Source organism: Vigna angularis, chromosome 5 (assembly GCF_016808095.1).
Source record: "Vigna angularis cultivar LongXiaoDou No.4 chromosome 5, ASM1680809v1, whole genome shotgun sequence".
Taxonomy (NCBI): Eukaryota; Viridiplantae; Streptophyta; class Magnoliopsida; order Fabales; family Fabaceae; genus Vigna; species Vigna angularis.
In genome coordinates this window covers 39,570,369-39,584,141 of record NC_068974.1, presented here as the reverse complement: position 1 = coordinate 39,584,141, position 13,773 = coordinate 39,570,369, and the positions used below count along the sequence as shown (strand labels likewise).

Sequence of the window (13,773 nt, the reverse complement as noted above, 5' to 3'; positions counted from 1 at the left end):
AAATGGTAATTAAAATAAAATAATTTTCATTATAATTACCAACGACATAGAGTTGAAAATAAACTTTTTTTTAAGCTTTAAAAAAGTAAATAAAATAATAAGTGGGGTAGAATAATGGGCCAACAAAAAGAAAATTTGGGCATCGAAAGAGTGACAAAGCAAAACACAGCCCATAGCTTCCCGAAGCATCAAAATAAAATCTACACAGTCCCTTTAAGTGCGCCTATCTTCCTTTCCTTCAAACTCTGCTTCAAATTCAAGCTGTCTTTTTCATCTCTCCTTCTCTCTATATATACACAAACATTTATTTTAATATTTCCAATAATAAAAATTAAAAGTCTAAGGCAGTTCTTTCTCCTTGAAATATCTCTCTTTCTCTCTCGCGCTCTACTCTAGGGTTTTTCTTGCTCTGCCGTACACTACTCACTCTAGGGTTTTATCACTCTCATTCCATGGCCGCCGAGAAGCTCCGGGATTTGAGTCAGCCGATTGACGTTCCCCTCCTCGATGCCACCGTCGCTGCTTTCTATGGCACCGGATCTAAAGAAGAGGTTTCTCTTTCCGTTCTTTCACTTACACTTAGGGTTTAATCACTCAATTCAAATAACTCTATGTTTTCGGCTTGGTTCTGGCGTATTCGGTTCTGTTTTGTTTTACCAATTCACCTCTTGTTATCACGTGCAATGTGGAGTTAAACTGAACCTATTTGGTTCGGTTGTGTTGTTTTTTTACTAGTGTGGTTAGTTTTTAGAATAATATGTTTTATTTAGAGAATGTGCTACTAAGGAAGACCTTGTGTTGTTCTTAGCCTGACTGACTATTGCGTACATTAATGATGCAGAGAAATGCCGCTGATCAGATTCTGCGTGACTTGCAAAACAATCCTGATATGTGGTTACAAGTCATGCATATTTTGCAAAATACTCAGAATCTGAATACTAAGTTCTTTGCCTTACAGGTTTGGCTTATGTAATTATGAGTTTGTTTTTCTGTTATGCGGAATGGGGATAAATAGTTCTTGTTAAGGATCATTATTAATTTGTTGTTTTTAGTTTCAATAGTAATGCCTGGAGTATTCTTCCAGTGTGGTATTGACTTGCTTATAGTTATAACAACAAATGTGGGTTTCAGTCCTATTTAGTCTTGACTTTAGAACATTTTTGATGGTAATGTTTGGGTAACATGTGTGTGGTCCCCTTCTAACCACATGTTTTCATTCACAAGGTTCAAATTTGATACATTGTTTAAGGAAATTGAGTGTAGTAGTTAGAGTGACACTCTTTCAGTGGGATTGTTTCTAGCATACCAAATTTGAGTCAGGGATCTAAATCTTGGTCATAGTTTGATAATATTAGTTGGATGTTGCATTTGAAAGGATCCTTGGTGAAGTAAGGAGCTTTACTTGTCCTCATGGATGGTTTGTGTGCATCTTGGGAAAATTGCTGTACCATAGGTCTTGAGTTTAGTTGTCAAGAGGATTGCCCCAAAAACAATCATTAGATTTGATTATGGGTTTAAACTCTATTTGAGCAATGACTTGGAAAGCAAGATTTGTCGGGAGGTGAAAAGTTTTCTATTTTTTGATAATGTGATTAAAGATAACTTTATTAGTTTATGTATTTTTTTCTTTTACGTTCAGGTTCTAGAAGGTGTAATTAAGTATAGATGGAATGCATTACCTGTTGAACAGCGAGATGGAATGAAAAATTTCATCTCTGATGTCATTGTACAGGTATGAACCGCATTTAAAGAAATCAGAAACTTGACCTTTTCAGTTTTTCGTAGATCCTCTATCATTTATCTCATTATTGATTTTTCTTGCGTAGCTTTCTGGCAATGATGCTTCATTTCGATCAGAAAGGCTGTATGTCAACAAACTCAACATTATATTAGTTCAGGTAAAAATAGTAGCTCTGTTCTGTTATTTGGACTGACTATTAGGATAAAATTATCAGTCTCACAATCCATTGTTCATCACATATGTTTTATCCCATATTTTTCCATAATTAAATTCAACCCTCTTACGAATATTTTGTCTGTTCTCCATATGTGAGTACATATTGCTTACAAGTTGTTTGGATTAATTCTTTTGTTTCTTCTAATCTGTTATTTGGTGCATATGGCTTGTTTTTTCCTTTTGTTATGTGTATTGGAAATTGCCTCTGCATACACACACACACATACACACACATATATATGTATGTAGATACATGTAGATATAGATATATAAATAGATATAGATAGATATTGGTAACATACATATGTGTGTTTGAGAAGCTTAATACTTTCATATATCAAGGTGAAAAAATCTGCTATGCATTATTTTACCATCATTTGGTATACATGAATTTGTACACTGCTCAAGTCCCTGCAATGTTGGGTTTACCTTGTGCAGATTTTGAAGCATGAATGGCCAGCAAGATGGCGAAGTTTTATTCCCGACCTTGTCTCTGCAGCTAAAACTAGTGAAACAATTTGTGAAAATTGTATGGTTATATTGAAAGTAAGTTCAGACTACTTCACCTTAGATTCTGTCCTAATGTAAATTACTGATCTAAATGATGTCCTTACAGCTTTTGAGTGAAGAGGTTTTTGATTTTTCAAGAGGTGAGATGACCCAGCAGAAGATAAAAGAGCTTAAACAATCTTTGAACAGGTAATTCATTTCGATAGACCATAACTGAATGTCATTTTTTGTGCTTAGCATTTTAATTTTATTTTGTGTTGGGCCTGATTTTGCAGTAGTAGATTTGTAAGGTTTTTGCCATTTAAATTATTTTTAGTTGAGATGCTATATTATTTTTAGTTTACTAGTGTGAGATTTAGTGACTCTAAGAATGTCGAGAGATAATATCTGCTTTTATTAGTTGTTAGGTAGATTTGATGATAATAATGTGGTAGGGGCCAACATAGATTGCGATTGGTGTAATTGTTTATTATTTGGTGAAATAACTGGAGGGCTAGATTAGGTTGATTGACATAAAAGGATGTAATTTTTTATCAGCCATGGATTGTCTTTTTCGGAACTGAAACTATCTTCAGAAAACAACAGAGATTTAAGAATAGTTTACTGCTGGGCTCGTTTGTAACCACACGTTAGCATACTGACTTATTTGTTTCTAAATTGGAATCATTTTCTCCAGCAGTTCCTTTGGTGTAAATTTACCGTGTGTTTTTAGATAGCATACTTTAAAGTGTTTTTGCTAGTTATGTATTAAGTGATTTGGTGTGATTTTTCTACATTTACTTTGTATGAGTTGTCTATTTACCGCTAATATTTACACTGGTTTTTGCAGTGAATTTCAACTCATTCATGAGTTATGCTTGTATGTGTTATCAGCCTCCCAAAGGACCGAACTTATTCGAGCGACTCTCTCTACATTGCATGCCTTTTTATCATGGATTCCCCTGGGTTATATATTTGAATCACCATTAGTATGTGAAGTTTTCAGTTGAAATGTCCTTTTTTTTCCTGAGGATTTCATAGACTGATATTTGCTTTACGTACCAGCTTGAGACACTCCTCAAATTTTTCCCACTCCCAGCATATAGGAACCTAACACTGCAGTGTTTAACTGAGGTATATTCCTCCCTTACGTGCACTTGCACTTTTCCCTAATTTTTTCGACATCAATAATTCACTATTTATTATTGCAGGTGGCAGCCCTTCAATTTGGAAATTATTATGATGTGCAGTATGTCAAGATGTATAACATATTCATGGTCCAGTTGCAGGTTTGTTTTGATCTCCACTTATGTAATCATTTGATTATATTGAATTTATTTGTTTCATTGATTTTTGACATTGTCGTGTTTATTGCAGAGTATACTCCCACCAACTTCAGATATTCCTGACGCGTATACAAAGGGCTCAACTGAGGAGCAAGTGAGTCTTTGTTGAAAAAAGATGCCTAATTTGCCTTATTAATTGTGAAAGTATTTGACTGACCCTTTTTTCTTTTGTGTAGGCATTTATACAGAATCTGGCACTTTTCTTCACATCCTTTTACAAGGCAAGTTTAATTTTTTTCTGTATGACGTTTCTCATGGGAGATGTCTTCTCTTTTATTTCTAATCCTCGTAACAATATTTTGGAACCTTTCTATTTATGCAGGTTCACATTCGTATCCTGGAATCCACTCAAGAGAATATAGCTGCTTTGCTTGTAGGCCTTGAATATCTTATCAACATTTCTTATGTTGATGATACTGAGGTTTTTAAGGTATGCTGATATTGAAATGTTCTTGCTTTTAAATATTTCTTCTGTTATGAATGCTTGTGTTTAATTTTATGTTAGTCTTATAGATGTCTTCTGCATTCCCTCCCAATGGTTAGCGGACATGTGTGCATTCTGGTTTTGTTTGCGTTCCACTTCGGACTTTTCTAAATTCCTAGGTTCATGCTGTATCTTGTTTTATTAAAAAATAACAGGTCTGTTTGGACTACTGGAATTCCTTGGTGTCGGAGCTGTTTGAACCACACCGAAGTTTGGACAATCCTGCTGCTGCAGCAACCCTGATGGGACTTCAGGTGATCTCTCTCTAATGCTACCACATTGATTGTTAAAGTCAAGGATTAACAATTATCTTTTTCTTAACTAAAAAACTTGTTTAGCAAAATCTGAGTTGGTTTATAATATTCATACTGAAAAATGTGCTAGGAATAAAATTATTTCAGTTTTTTATATACTGCTGGTCTTTTACTCATCTTTACAACAATTTCATAATTTAATAGCATAATCTTATTAGGTTAAGATAAGATACATAGTTGTGAAAGCTCTTAATTAATTAAACTAGTAAAATTACAAGGCAATTAGTTTGATAGCAGTTGTGCAGTCATAGTTTTACTTCTTTTACTCACCCTTTTCTCTGCAATTTTGCTTCCTTTGCTCATTTTCTTCATTGATTTACTCTTTATTTTTTGAACTTTTAGAAGAAGCTTTGTAATGTATAGTTCTCTGTTTTTTTGTTTTCTTGTGTGACTTCCTCTGTGTGTTTCACTCTTTTAGAAGATTTCATTTTCAAGTATGACAAAATAGATTGACCTTAGGTGTTAAAATGTAAAAATATTATGCTGGGTTATATAATGCATGAATCATTTGTTTTGTTCATATATATTTTAATCAATGTAATTATTCGCATATTTTTTATCTCCATGTCTTGCATGCTTCAATCTTCTTTGCAAACACACTTGGAATATGTTATGCCTAAGTGTTACTTATGTATTTTCATCAACGTAATAAGTAGGTACCAGCAATGCTCCCTGGTATGGTTGATGGACACGGTTCTCAGCTTCTTCAGCGCCGACAACTGTATGCCGGTCCCATGTCAAAGCTGAGAATGCTCATGATATGTCGAATGGCAAAACCTGAAGAAGTTCTCATAGTTGAAGATGAAAACGGGAACATTGTTCGTGAAACCTTGAAAGACAATGATGTTCTTGTTCAGTACAAGGTTATAAGATGACATCTTAATTCTCCTAAATGTCAGTGTTGAATATGCATTACTATACATGAAAAAACTGTCTCTGTTTTTTATCCTCAAAATAGTGTTTTAATAGATTGGTTACATTTAATATTGGTCGTGATATTTATTTACTTTTAGACACTTTTTCATGGATAAGCAGTGGGGAAAATGCCATATTACTACTCTAGATGCTTAGTACTCTGATTCAATTTTGATACTCTGAAATATTATCATAACTCTAGTGAAATTTAAGCATATCATAGAAATAAGTATAATCTAATCCAATACATATTAAAAGCTAATGCAAACTAATTATGCTGCTTAAGGAAGTCCTCAAATAAGAAGAATTAAAGTCCTAAATAATATCTAATTAGAGTTAATCTAATCTGTCACTCACTTGTCATTGTTTTTTATACAGATTATGAGGGAGACTCTTATTTATTTATCACATCTTGATCATGATGATACTGAAAAGCAGGTATATGGATCTGAATACCTTTTGTTTTGTTGGGAAATGCAATCGTATTATTATTTTTGTTTCGTATTATCTGGTTTAATAATTGTTATTGCTAGGAAATTCACTGTTGTTTTATAAAGTATGAGCCGAACTTTCATTTAGTGAATGGTAAAACCACAGTATCAAATGTTAAAATACAACATTAGTGGACTCGAGTCAAACTGAATAAGCTGAAGATGTAGCTATGTAATTCTTTTGGCTTAGATGTAAAGGCTACCTATAATACTGTTGTATGTTTGGGCTGGTACGTATGGCTTTTTGTTTCTAATGTTATTTTGTAATTCCAGATGCTGAGGAAATTGAGTAAGCAGCTTAGTGGTGAGGATTGGACATGGAACAATTTAAATACACTATGCTGGGCAATAGGTTCTATATCCGGTTCTATGATGGAAGAACAGGTATTCTAAACTTCATGCTCTTGACCAATTGATATTATGATCCTATATGCATTCAATTTGAAAATCAAATGGGGAGTTGTACAGCCCTTGAAGTCTTCTTTTTGTAATTGTACCATGTTGGTTTTAAATTTTTTTTACACATAAATTTTAGGACAACCGTGTTCACTTTGTTGACCTAAGTTTTATTAAGTAGAATATTGGAGAACCTTGAATGATATACTTGAAGACATGAAAGTGAAAAAAGAAGAAGCTTACGAGAGATTGTTTTATCTCAGCTAACTCCTCATTCGTTTATAGGAAGCCTTGCATCAAAGATGTACAACAAAAGTAAAGATCAACCTACATAATGGTTAGATAGGTAAAATATGGTGTATACGTCAATCTATTCTAAAAAGTTAGCGTATTCAACTAACTCTAACTTTTTTGACATTCCCTCAAAGCTGAAGTATACAAGTTATATGTACCAAGCTGAAATTTGTACACTGAATTTGAGGTCCACTCAAGGACTTAGTCAACATGTTTGCTAGTGTGATCGTTGAAATTGTCAATTTTTTTTGCAAATTTCCTTATGTATGTTTGGACATCAATTTTTCTTGAAGAAAATGACATTCAATCTTTTTGTATGTTTGGTTTTCTAATTTAAATACATGATAATGGTTGCGAGTTAACTCGTTAACTCAGACGAGTTATGTTGGTAGTCATGGCTTCCAAGTCAACTCGGAAGCAAACTTGTTTTTCAACTAGAATAGTTAGAACCGGATGTGAAATTGGTGAGTTTGTATTGATTTGGCGAGATTGATTCATTCATAGCTTGACTTTCTTAACTGTTTTAATTTTGTTGACTACCTCTGTATTTTTGGTGGCATTCTTTTATTAGGTTTGATATTTTTCTTCACTATTTGTAGTTAAATCATCTTGAATCTTTTGCAGGAAAACAGATTTTTGGTTATGGTCATTCGTGACTTATTAAACCTTTGTGAAATTACAAAGGGAAAAGATAACAAAGCTGTTATTGCAAGTAATATCATGTAAGAATTGTTTCCATGTGACATTTTCTTTTGTATTTTGTTGTTTAGCACTGCTTTTATTTTTCTTATGTATTTTTTGCAGGTATGTTGTGGGCCAGTATCCAAGATTTTTAAGAGCTCATTGGAAATTCCTTAAAACTGTTGTGAATAAGTTGTTTGAGTTTATGCATGAGACACATCCTGGAGTTCAGGTTATTTTTCCTACTTTGGAGCTTTCTGTCTCTACTTTTGCTGGCATGTTATTTCGCATGATACAAATCATGGTTTGGTGGAATATGATCTTAATCTAAGCTAACCTCTTGTTATGTTTATTTTGTTTGTTGGTCGTCAATTGTTAAAGCTTTCTATAATTATGTTTCTTTATGTTTCAGGATATGGCTTGTGACACATTTCTGAAAATAGTGCAGAAGTGCAAGCGTAAATTTGTGATCACTCAGGTAATTGGCTGCAAGTTTTTCTTCCAAGAAATGTAGCCATTTTATTATACAAGCTTGCATATTGAGTACACGGTGTTTTCTTCATTACGAGATTGTCCCTAACTGTCACAATGATTGGTATTTCAGGTTGGGGAAAATGAACCGTTTGTGTCTGAGCTTCTGACAGGCCTTCCCACCACCATTATGGATCTTGAACCTCATCAAATACATTCCTTCTATGAATCTGTATGCCTTTATAAATCTTTAATTCATTGGTTAAATATATATACATAATTTCCCATACGCTCTATTTGTATACTTGTGTTTGCACATACTTAAGTTATATTCTTGTATTTGTATACTTGTGTTTGCACATACTTAAGTTATATTCTTGTATTGTAGGTTGGTCACATGATTCAGGCAGAGTCTGATGCGCAGAAGAGAGATGAATATCTTCAGCGATTGATGGAGCTCCCAAATCAGGTATATGCTAAATATTTTTCTTGATAGACAAGAATCTAAATCTTTTTTTTCTTTTTAATATTCTGTAAACCATAATATTATATGTATGCGACTTTCCACTTTTCTTCAGAAATGGATGGAAATTATAGGGCAGGCTCATCAAAATGTTGAGTTTTTAAAGGATCAGGATGTTATCCGGACAGTGCTTAATATATTGCAGGTATGGCCTTAAAATCATTATAAAATTTTGTTGTGACTCTGCTGTATGTTCTTTATTTAGCTCTCTCCATGCTATTTAAGTAATTTGGGTTTATAGGCTTATTTAGTATATTGTTTCATGTTAAGTGATAGAAAGTCTTGAATTAATTTGTTGTTGATGTTTGCCTAGAGAATGGTGAGTTTGTTCTCCTTGTCTTGTCCTGGGATTTTTCAGCTAGGAAGCACCAACACTTACATAGAATAGGGCGGTGCTGTGTTCAACTTTCCTTAACTGTCACAAATAAAATATTTTTTTCAGCTAAAACATTTTGTTGACACATGTTGTACACCTTTATATCTCTTGCTTGGAGAGGAATAAAGAAAGTGACACCTTGAATAGAAATAGTAAAAGATGATTTGTTATTCCAGGCAAACTATAACAATTGTTTTTATAGTGTGAATTTTATTTGTCTTAATTCTCAATTGAGAATTTTGTCATGATGAGTATCTATATTAGTGGTGTCACTGTGTCAGTGTTTTCTTCAGTGTCCATGTCAGAGTAGGTGTACATGTTGTGTTAAGGGAACATAATTCCTTATTTAGTCCTTTAGCAAAATAGAATGTCTTCATTCATAATCTTTGTCGTTTTAAGTTTCCGTCAAGTTGGTTTTCATTTTTAATAGTTAATTGTTCTGCTTGTAAATTAGCATTCAATCCTGGGTCCTACCCACTTTTGTTGTTAAGTTTGTGATTTTAATCTCTCTTACTTTCAGACGAATACAAGTGTTGCATCTTCTTTAGGGACATATTTCTTGCCCCAAATCTCGATGATCTTTTTGGACATGTTGAATGTGTACAGGCAAGTTCTAGTTTTTTATATTCAGGGACTCTCTAGTAAGGAAGTTGTTATTCAGCAACAAATAGTTTGATATATATTTTTTTTTTGCTGAATCATGTTTTCTTTGTATTCTTACCCCAGAATGTACAGCGAGCTTATTTCAAAGAGTATTACTGAAGGGGGACCTTATACTTCTAGAACATCCTACGTGAAACTTCTACGGTAAGACCATCAAAAAGATGTATTGGTTGTGTACTCTGTGATTATTGTTGACTCTACTACTAACCATGTTTATATTCACGCAGTTCGGTCAAGAGGGAAACACTCAAGCTGATTGAGACATTCTTGGATAAGGCGGAAGACCAACCACAAATTGGCAAACAATTCGTGCCTCCAATGATGGATCCTGTTCTTGGAGATTATGCGAGGAATGTTCCTGATGCTAGGGAGTCAGAGGTTTTGTCACTGTTTGCCACAATTGTGAATAAGTATGCTTCTGTCACTTTATTTTTGTTTCCATTCTTTATTGACTGGTGTGGTGCTTTGAAATCTAATTTTCAGTTTGTATATGTTCTTTACCTCCTAAGAATAGAGTAGTGATGTCTTTTCTGTTAGTTTTGAATAGTATGTGTCGTTCATCTCTTTTGTATCTCTCTTCCAGATATAAATCTGCAATGATTGAAGATGTACCACGCATATTTGAAGCTGTCTTTCAGTGCACACTTGAGGTACTGTGTAGGATATTCAGCTATGATACAAATGTCCTTGTTTATTATTATTATTATTATTATTGTTATTTGTAATTGAGACCCATTTATTCGATAAGTAGCTCCTTCCATTCAAATATTTTTAAATAGCTTTCTTTTGTAAAAGTATATTATGTTATTTTTATATCAAAATTGTGTTTTAGATACAAATTTACTGCAAATATTCAGCTATGATACATATGTTCTAGTTTATTATTATTATTGTTATTATTATTATTATTATTATTTGTAATTGAGACCCATTTATTCGACAATCAGCTTCATCCATTCAAATGTTTTTAAATAGCTTTCTTTTCTAAATGTATATCAGAATTGTTTTTTAGATACAAATTTACTGCAAATGTTAAAAGGCATATTTGGAGAAGAGGGATAAATTTGGACATGAGCATATTTCTGATAAACTGGTTGAGTTTCTCCACATTTGATTTAGACCTGTGTGGACAGACGTGCAGAGTTCTAGTAAACAGAGTAGATTAGATGAATGGTAGTGTAATTGTCAAAGGTGGGCGGAGTTATGGGAGATTTTTTAGTTAGTTGTTTGTTTGTAGACATGATCGACTATAATAGAACACTGGTGTTGTTTCATCCACTATAGAAGGCTTAGGGTGGTTACTTTTGGATGCTTGAGGTTGAAGTTCTGTAACTTGTAATTTCTATCAATTGTGATGGCACATAATTATTTTGTATTTGCAGGTGTTTAATACACTGAACAATTGTTTTTCTTTTTATTCTTTCGTGCAGATGATTACAAAAAATTTTGAAGATTACCCAGAGCATCGCCTCAAGTTCTTCTCTCTTCTTCGTGCCATAGCTACTCATTGTTTTCCTGCATTAATCTGCCTGTCAAGTCAGGTTGTGTTATGTTCTCTATCTCTGCTTACGATATACCAGTCATAAGCGGTTTTTATTTTTGTTTTAATTGTTGACTGTGTGTGTTATCAAATTTTGTGATCTTGTCTGTCTGATGTTATTTGTAATTTTTGTGCCAGCAATTGAAGCTTGTTATGGACTCTATCATATGGGCTTTTCGGCACACTGAAAGAAATATTGCTGAAACTGGGCTGAACCTGTTGTTAGAGATGCTAAAGAAGTTTCAGGTGTGGTCTTTCTGCATACTAGTTTTATTTGTTCACTTTATGCAACCTTTTCTTTTGGGATGATTCGTTACACGTTCTCTATTCTAAACAATAAGTTATAATTTTTCATCCACAGTAAAATTAATCTTGTTCTGTGTTGGCGAATATGTTTGTTTTCATATATATTTTGGTGGAATGTTCTTTGTAACAGGGCTCAGAGTTCTGTAATCAGTTTTATCGGACATACTTTTTGACAATTGAGCAAGAGATATTCGCCGTGTTGACTGATACTTTTCACAAGCCTGGGTTCAAATTGCATGTCTTGGTGCTTCAGCATTTGTTCTGTTTGGTACTGTGTCACAATCCTTTGTTTTTCTATTTTGTAAAATATAGCAAAAATAACGAGCTGTCTTTTTCAGGTGGAAACTGGTGTCGTAACTGAGGCTCTTTGGGATGTTGCTACTGGTCCATATCATTACCCAAGTAATTCTGCGTTTGTACGAGAGTTTACCATAAAACTTCTAAGCACCTCATTTCCCAACATGACCGCAGCAGAGGTAAATGTAGAGAAATAAATAATATTTGTCTCTTGAAACAAATGACTAATTTGAAGAAATTTGCAGGTTACTCAATTTGTTAATGGACTCTTCGAGTCAACCAATGATCTATCTACTTTTAAAAATCATATACGAGATTTTCTTATCCAGTCCAAAGAATTTTCAGCTCAGGTATTTATTTAATTCATTGAGCTAATGGTATGAGTTATCCTTCACATTGTACCTAGAAAGTTACACTCCACCTTACTTCGCTTTGGGTTGGTTGTTTTAGTGACTTTATGGATTAGCATTTTGCTCTCTAATTGGTAAAATTATCAATAGTTTTAGTTTGCTTTATATGTGCTCTGTAAATTGTTTTGGAACTTCCGTGAGTATGTATAGAAGAGAAAATTAAGAAAAAAATGAAATTAATTTTGACTTCTCTAAATTTTTAATATGCACAAAGATTTTTTTTTTTCTGGAGAAAATTGATTCGAACGAACTCAATGTGGGGTTTGTTGACATTTTGACTATAGTTTTACCTGTAATTCAATTCAAACCTGAGGTTTATCAATTGCCTTTTCTCCGCAGGATAACAAAGATTTATATGCTGAAGAGGCTGCGGCTCAGAGAGAGAGAGAACGACAAAGAATGCTTTCTATTCCTGGGCTTATTGCTCCTAGCGAATTGCAAGATGAAATGGTGGACTCGTAGATATGCTAGATAGTGTCGGAGTTAATAGTAATACGGTGGGCATTTTAACTTGTTTCACAGGCTTTGATTGAATCCATTGCCAGGTACTTTTGAGAAGAGATGATGCAGAGTTTTCCTCCAACTTTAGTTTTCCTCCTCTTCCCAATATTTTAAATTGGGACTGGTTTGGCAGTTCCCGATTTCAAAGTTTTGGCTGGCCGGGGATACTGCCTTGTTCATGGGTGAGTGTAGATTATTCAATTTCTAATTGGGGATATGATAATATTCTGTTATTTGTAAGGGGATTCATGAAGGCATCTATATCTTTATATAGAATCGCAGGATGGAAGACTCATTCCGAGTATTGATGACTCCTTAGGTGTGACCTCCTAACCTCGGGCGGTTTGTGCAGAAAACCCTTGTGGTTTGATATTTTGTATTTTTTTCCCTCACCAATTAATTTTTAGGGATATTGATTTTATGTACCATGAGTGCACTTAATATATGGTTTTTCATTAATTAGTGTGTCTTCATTCTCTCCCAATCGAGAGAAGATATTTTTTCTATACTACTATTGTCTTTCCATAGTTAGTAGTGAATATCTTTAGTTTATGGTCTTTTTAATTTTATTTAATTTTAGGTTCTGTAATGTAACGCTTATTTATATTTATTTAGAAAAAGGTGGCGGAACCTTAGGGTAGTGTGCAGTCAAATTTTTAGGGGGACAATTAAATACTTTTCGAAAATTATTTTAGTTAAAACTGTAAATTTTTAAACTTTATTAAAATGTTATTTGTGAAGACTTTCTTTACTTTCTTTTGTATGCCTACTAGATCTGTGCTTCTTTTCCCTATATATCTTTCTCTATGATCTGTATACCTTTTATTTTCATCGATTGTGTACTTGTTTTCCCTTCTTCCCAGTGACTCCCTTTTCTCTTATTGTCAATTTTTCTTCTCTACATTGACGGCAAAATGTCAATATTTACATTTTTAATGTACTTAGATATTATTTTACTTATTATATATTTTAATGAATTGATAATTATTTTCAATATTAAGTATTTGTTTTGATAATATATCGTAGGGACTAAATTATTCCATCTTAATTTATTAAGTATAATATTTTAGAAGATACAAATTATTTAATTCAAAATAGTTTTTTATGTTTTAAATTTCAATTTTGTATCCAAAATTTTAATGGCCAAACATTTCAATATTTTTTGTGGAATCCCTCGCAGTTGGGATGGTGATTGAATACAAAGTTCGTGTTGGTAGTTGGAGTTTTGTATGAAATCCGCTCCTAAATCTTGATGTAATTTAGAAGGGAATGAATGACAATAGTTGTGGAGAGAGGATTTTGTGAATCATTTGAGACAG

The 13,773-nt window shown here is 33.3% G+C and overlaps 1 protein-coding gene across 1 annotated transcript; it reads left to right on the top strand.

Moving 5' to 3' along the window:
• The first annotated feature begins 238 nt into the window (after positions 1–238).
• On the top strand, positions 239–12,913 carry LOC108340452 (protein EXPORTIN 1A). The gene is made up of 32 exons (XM_017577849.2): positions 239–551; positions 842–958; positions 1,640–1,732; positions 1,827–1,898; positions 2,396–2,503; positions 2,574–2,656; positions 3,297–3,435; positions 3,512–3,580; positions 3,658–3,735; positions 3,824–3,886; positions 3,969–4,013; positions 4,115–4,222; positions 4,432–4,530; positions 5,247–5,453; positions 5,884–5,943; positions 6,270–6,380; positions 7,311–7,408; positions 7,491–7,599; positions 7,780–7,845; positions 7,972–8,070; positions 8,227–8,307; positions 8,417–8,506; positions 9,258–9,343; positions 9,464–9,544; positions 9,628–9,810; positions 9,984–10,050; positions 10,831–10,941; positions 11,079–11,186; positions 11,377–11,514; positions 11,585–11,722; positions 11,789–11,893; positions 12,293–12,913. Exons 1-32 carry the CDS (start codon positions 453–455, stop codon positions 12,413–12,415), a joined length of 3,234 nt encoding a protein of 1,077 aa, XP_017433338.1. The 5' UTR covers positions 239–452; the 3' UTR covers positions 12,416–12,913.
• The last annotated feature ends 860 nt before the right edge of the window (positions 12,914–13,773 follow it).

What these genes read in the sequence shown, in the direction of transcription:
- LOC108340452 (XM_017577849.2), top strand. Translation starts at nt 453, where the DNA reads ATGGCCGCCGAGAAGCTCCGGGATTTGAGTCAGCCGATTGACGTTCCC. An exon ending in CAGTGCTTAATATATTGCAG is followed by an intron (nt 8,507 to 9,257) that starts GTATGGCCTTAA and finishes TCTTACTTTCAG; the next exon opens with ACGAATACAAGTGTTGCATC. An exon ending in TTCAGCATTTGTTCTGTTTG is followed by an intron (nt 11,515 to 11,584) that starts GTACTGTGTCAC and finishes TGTCTTTTTCAG; the next exon opens with GTGGAAACTGGTGTCGTAAC.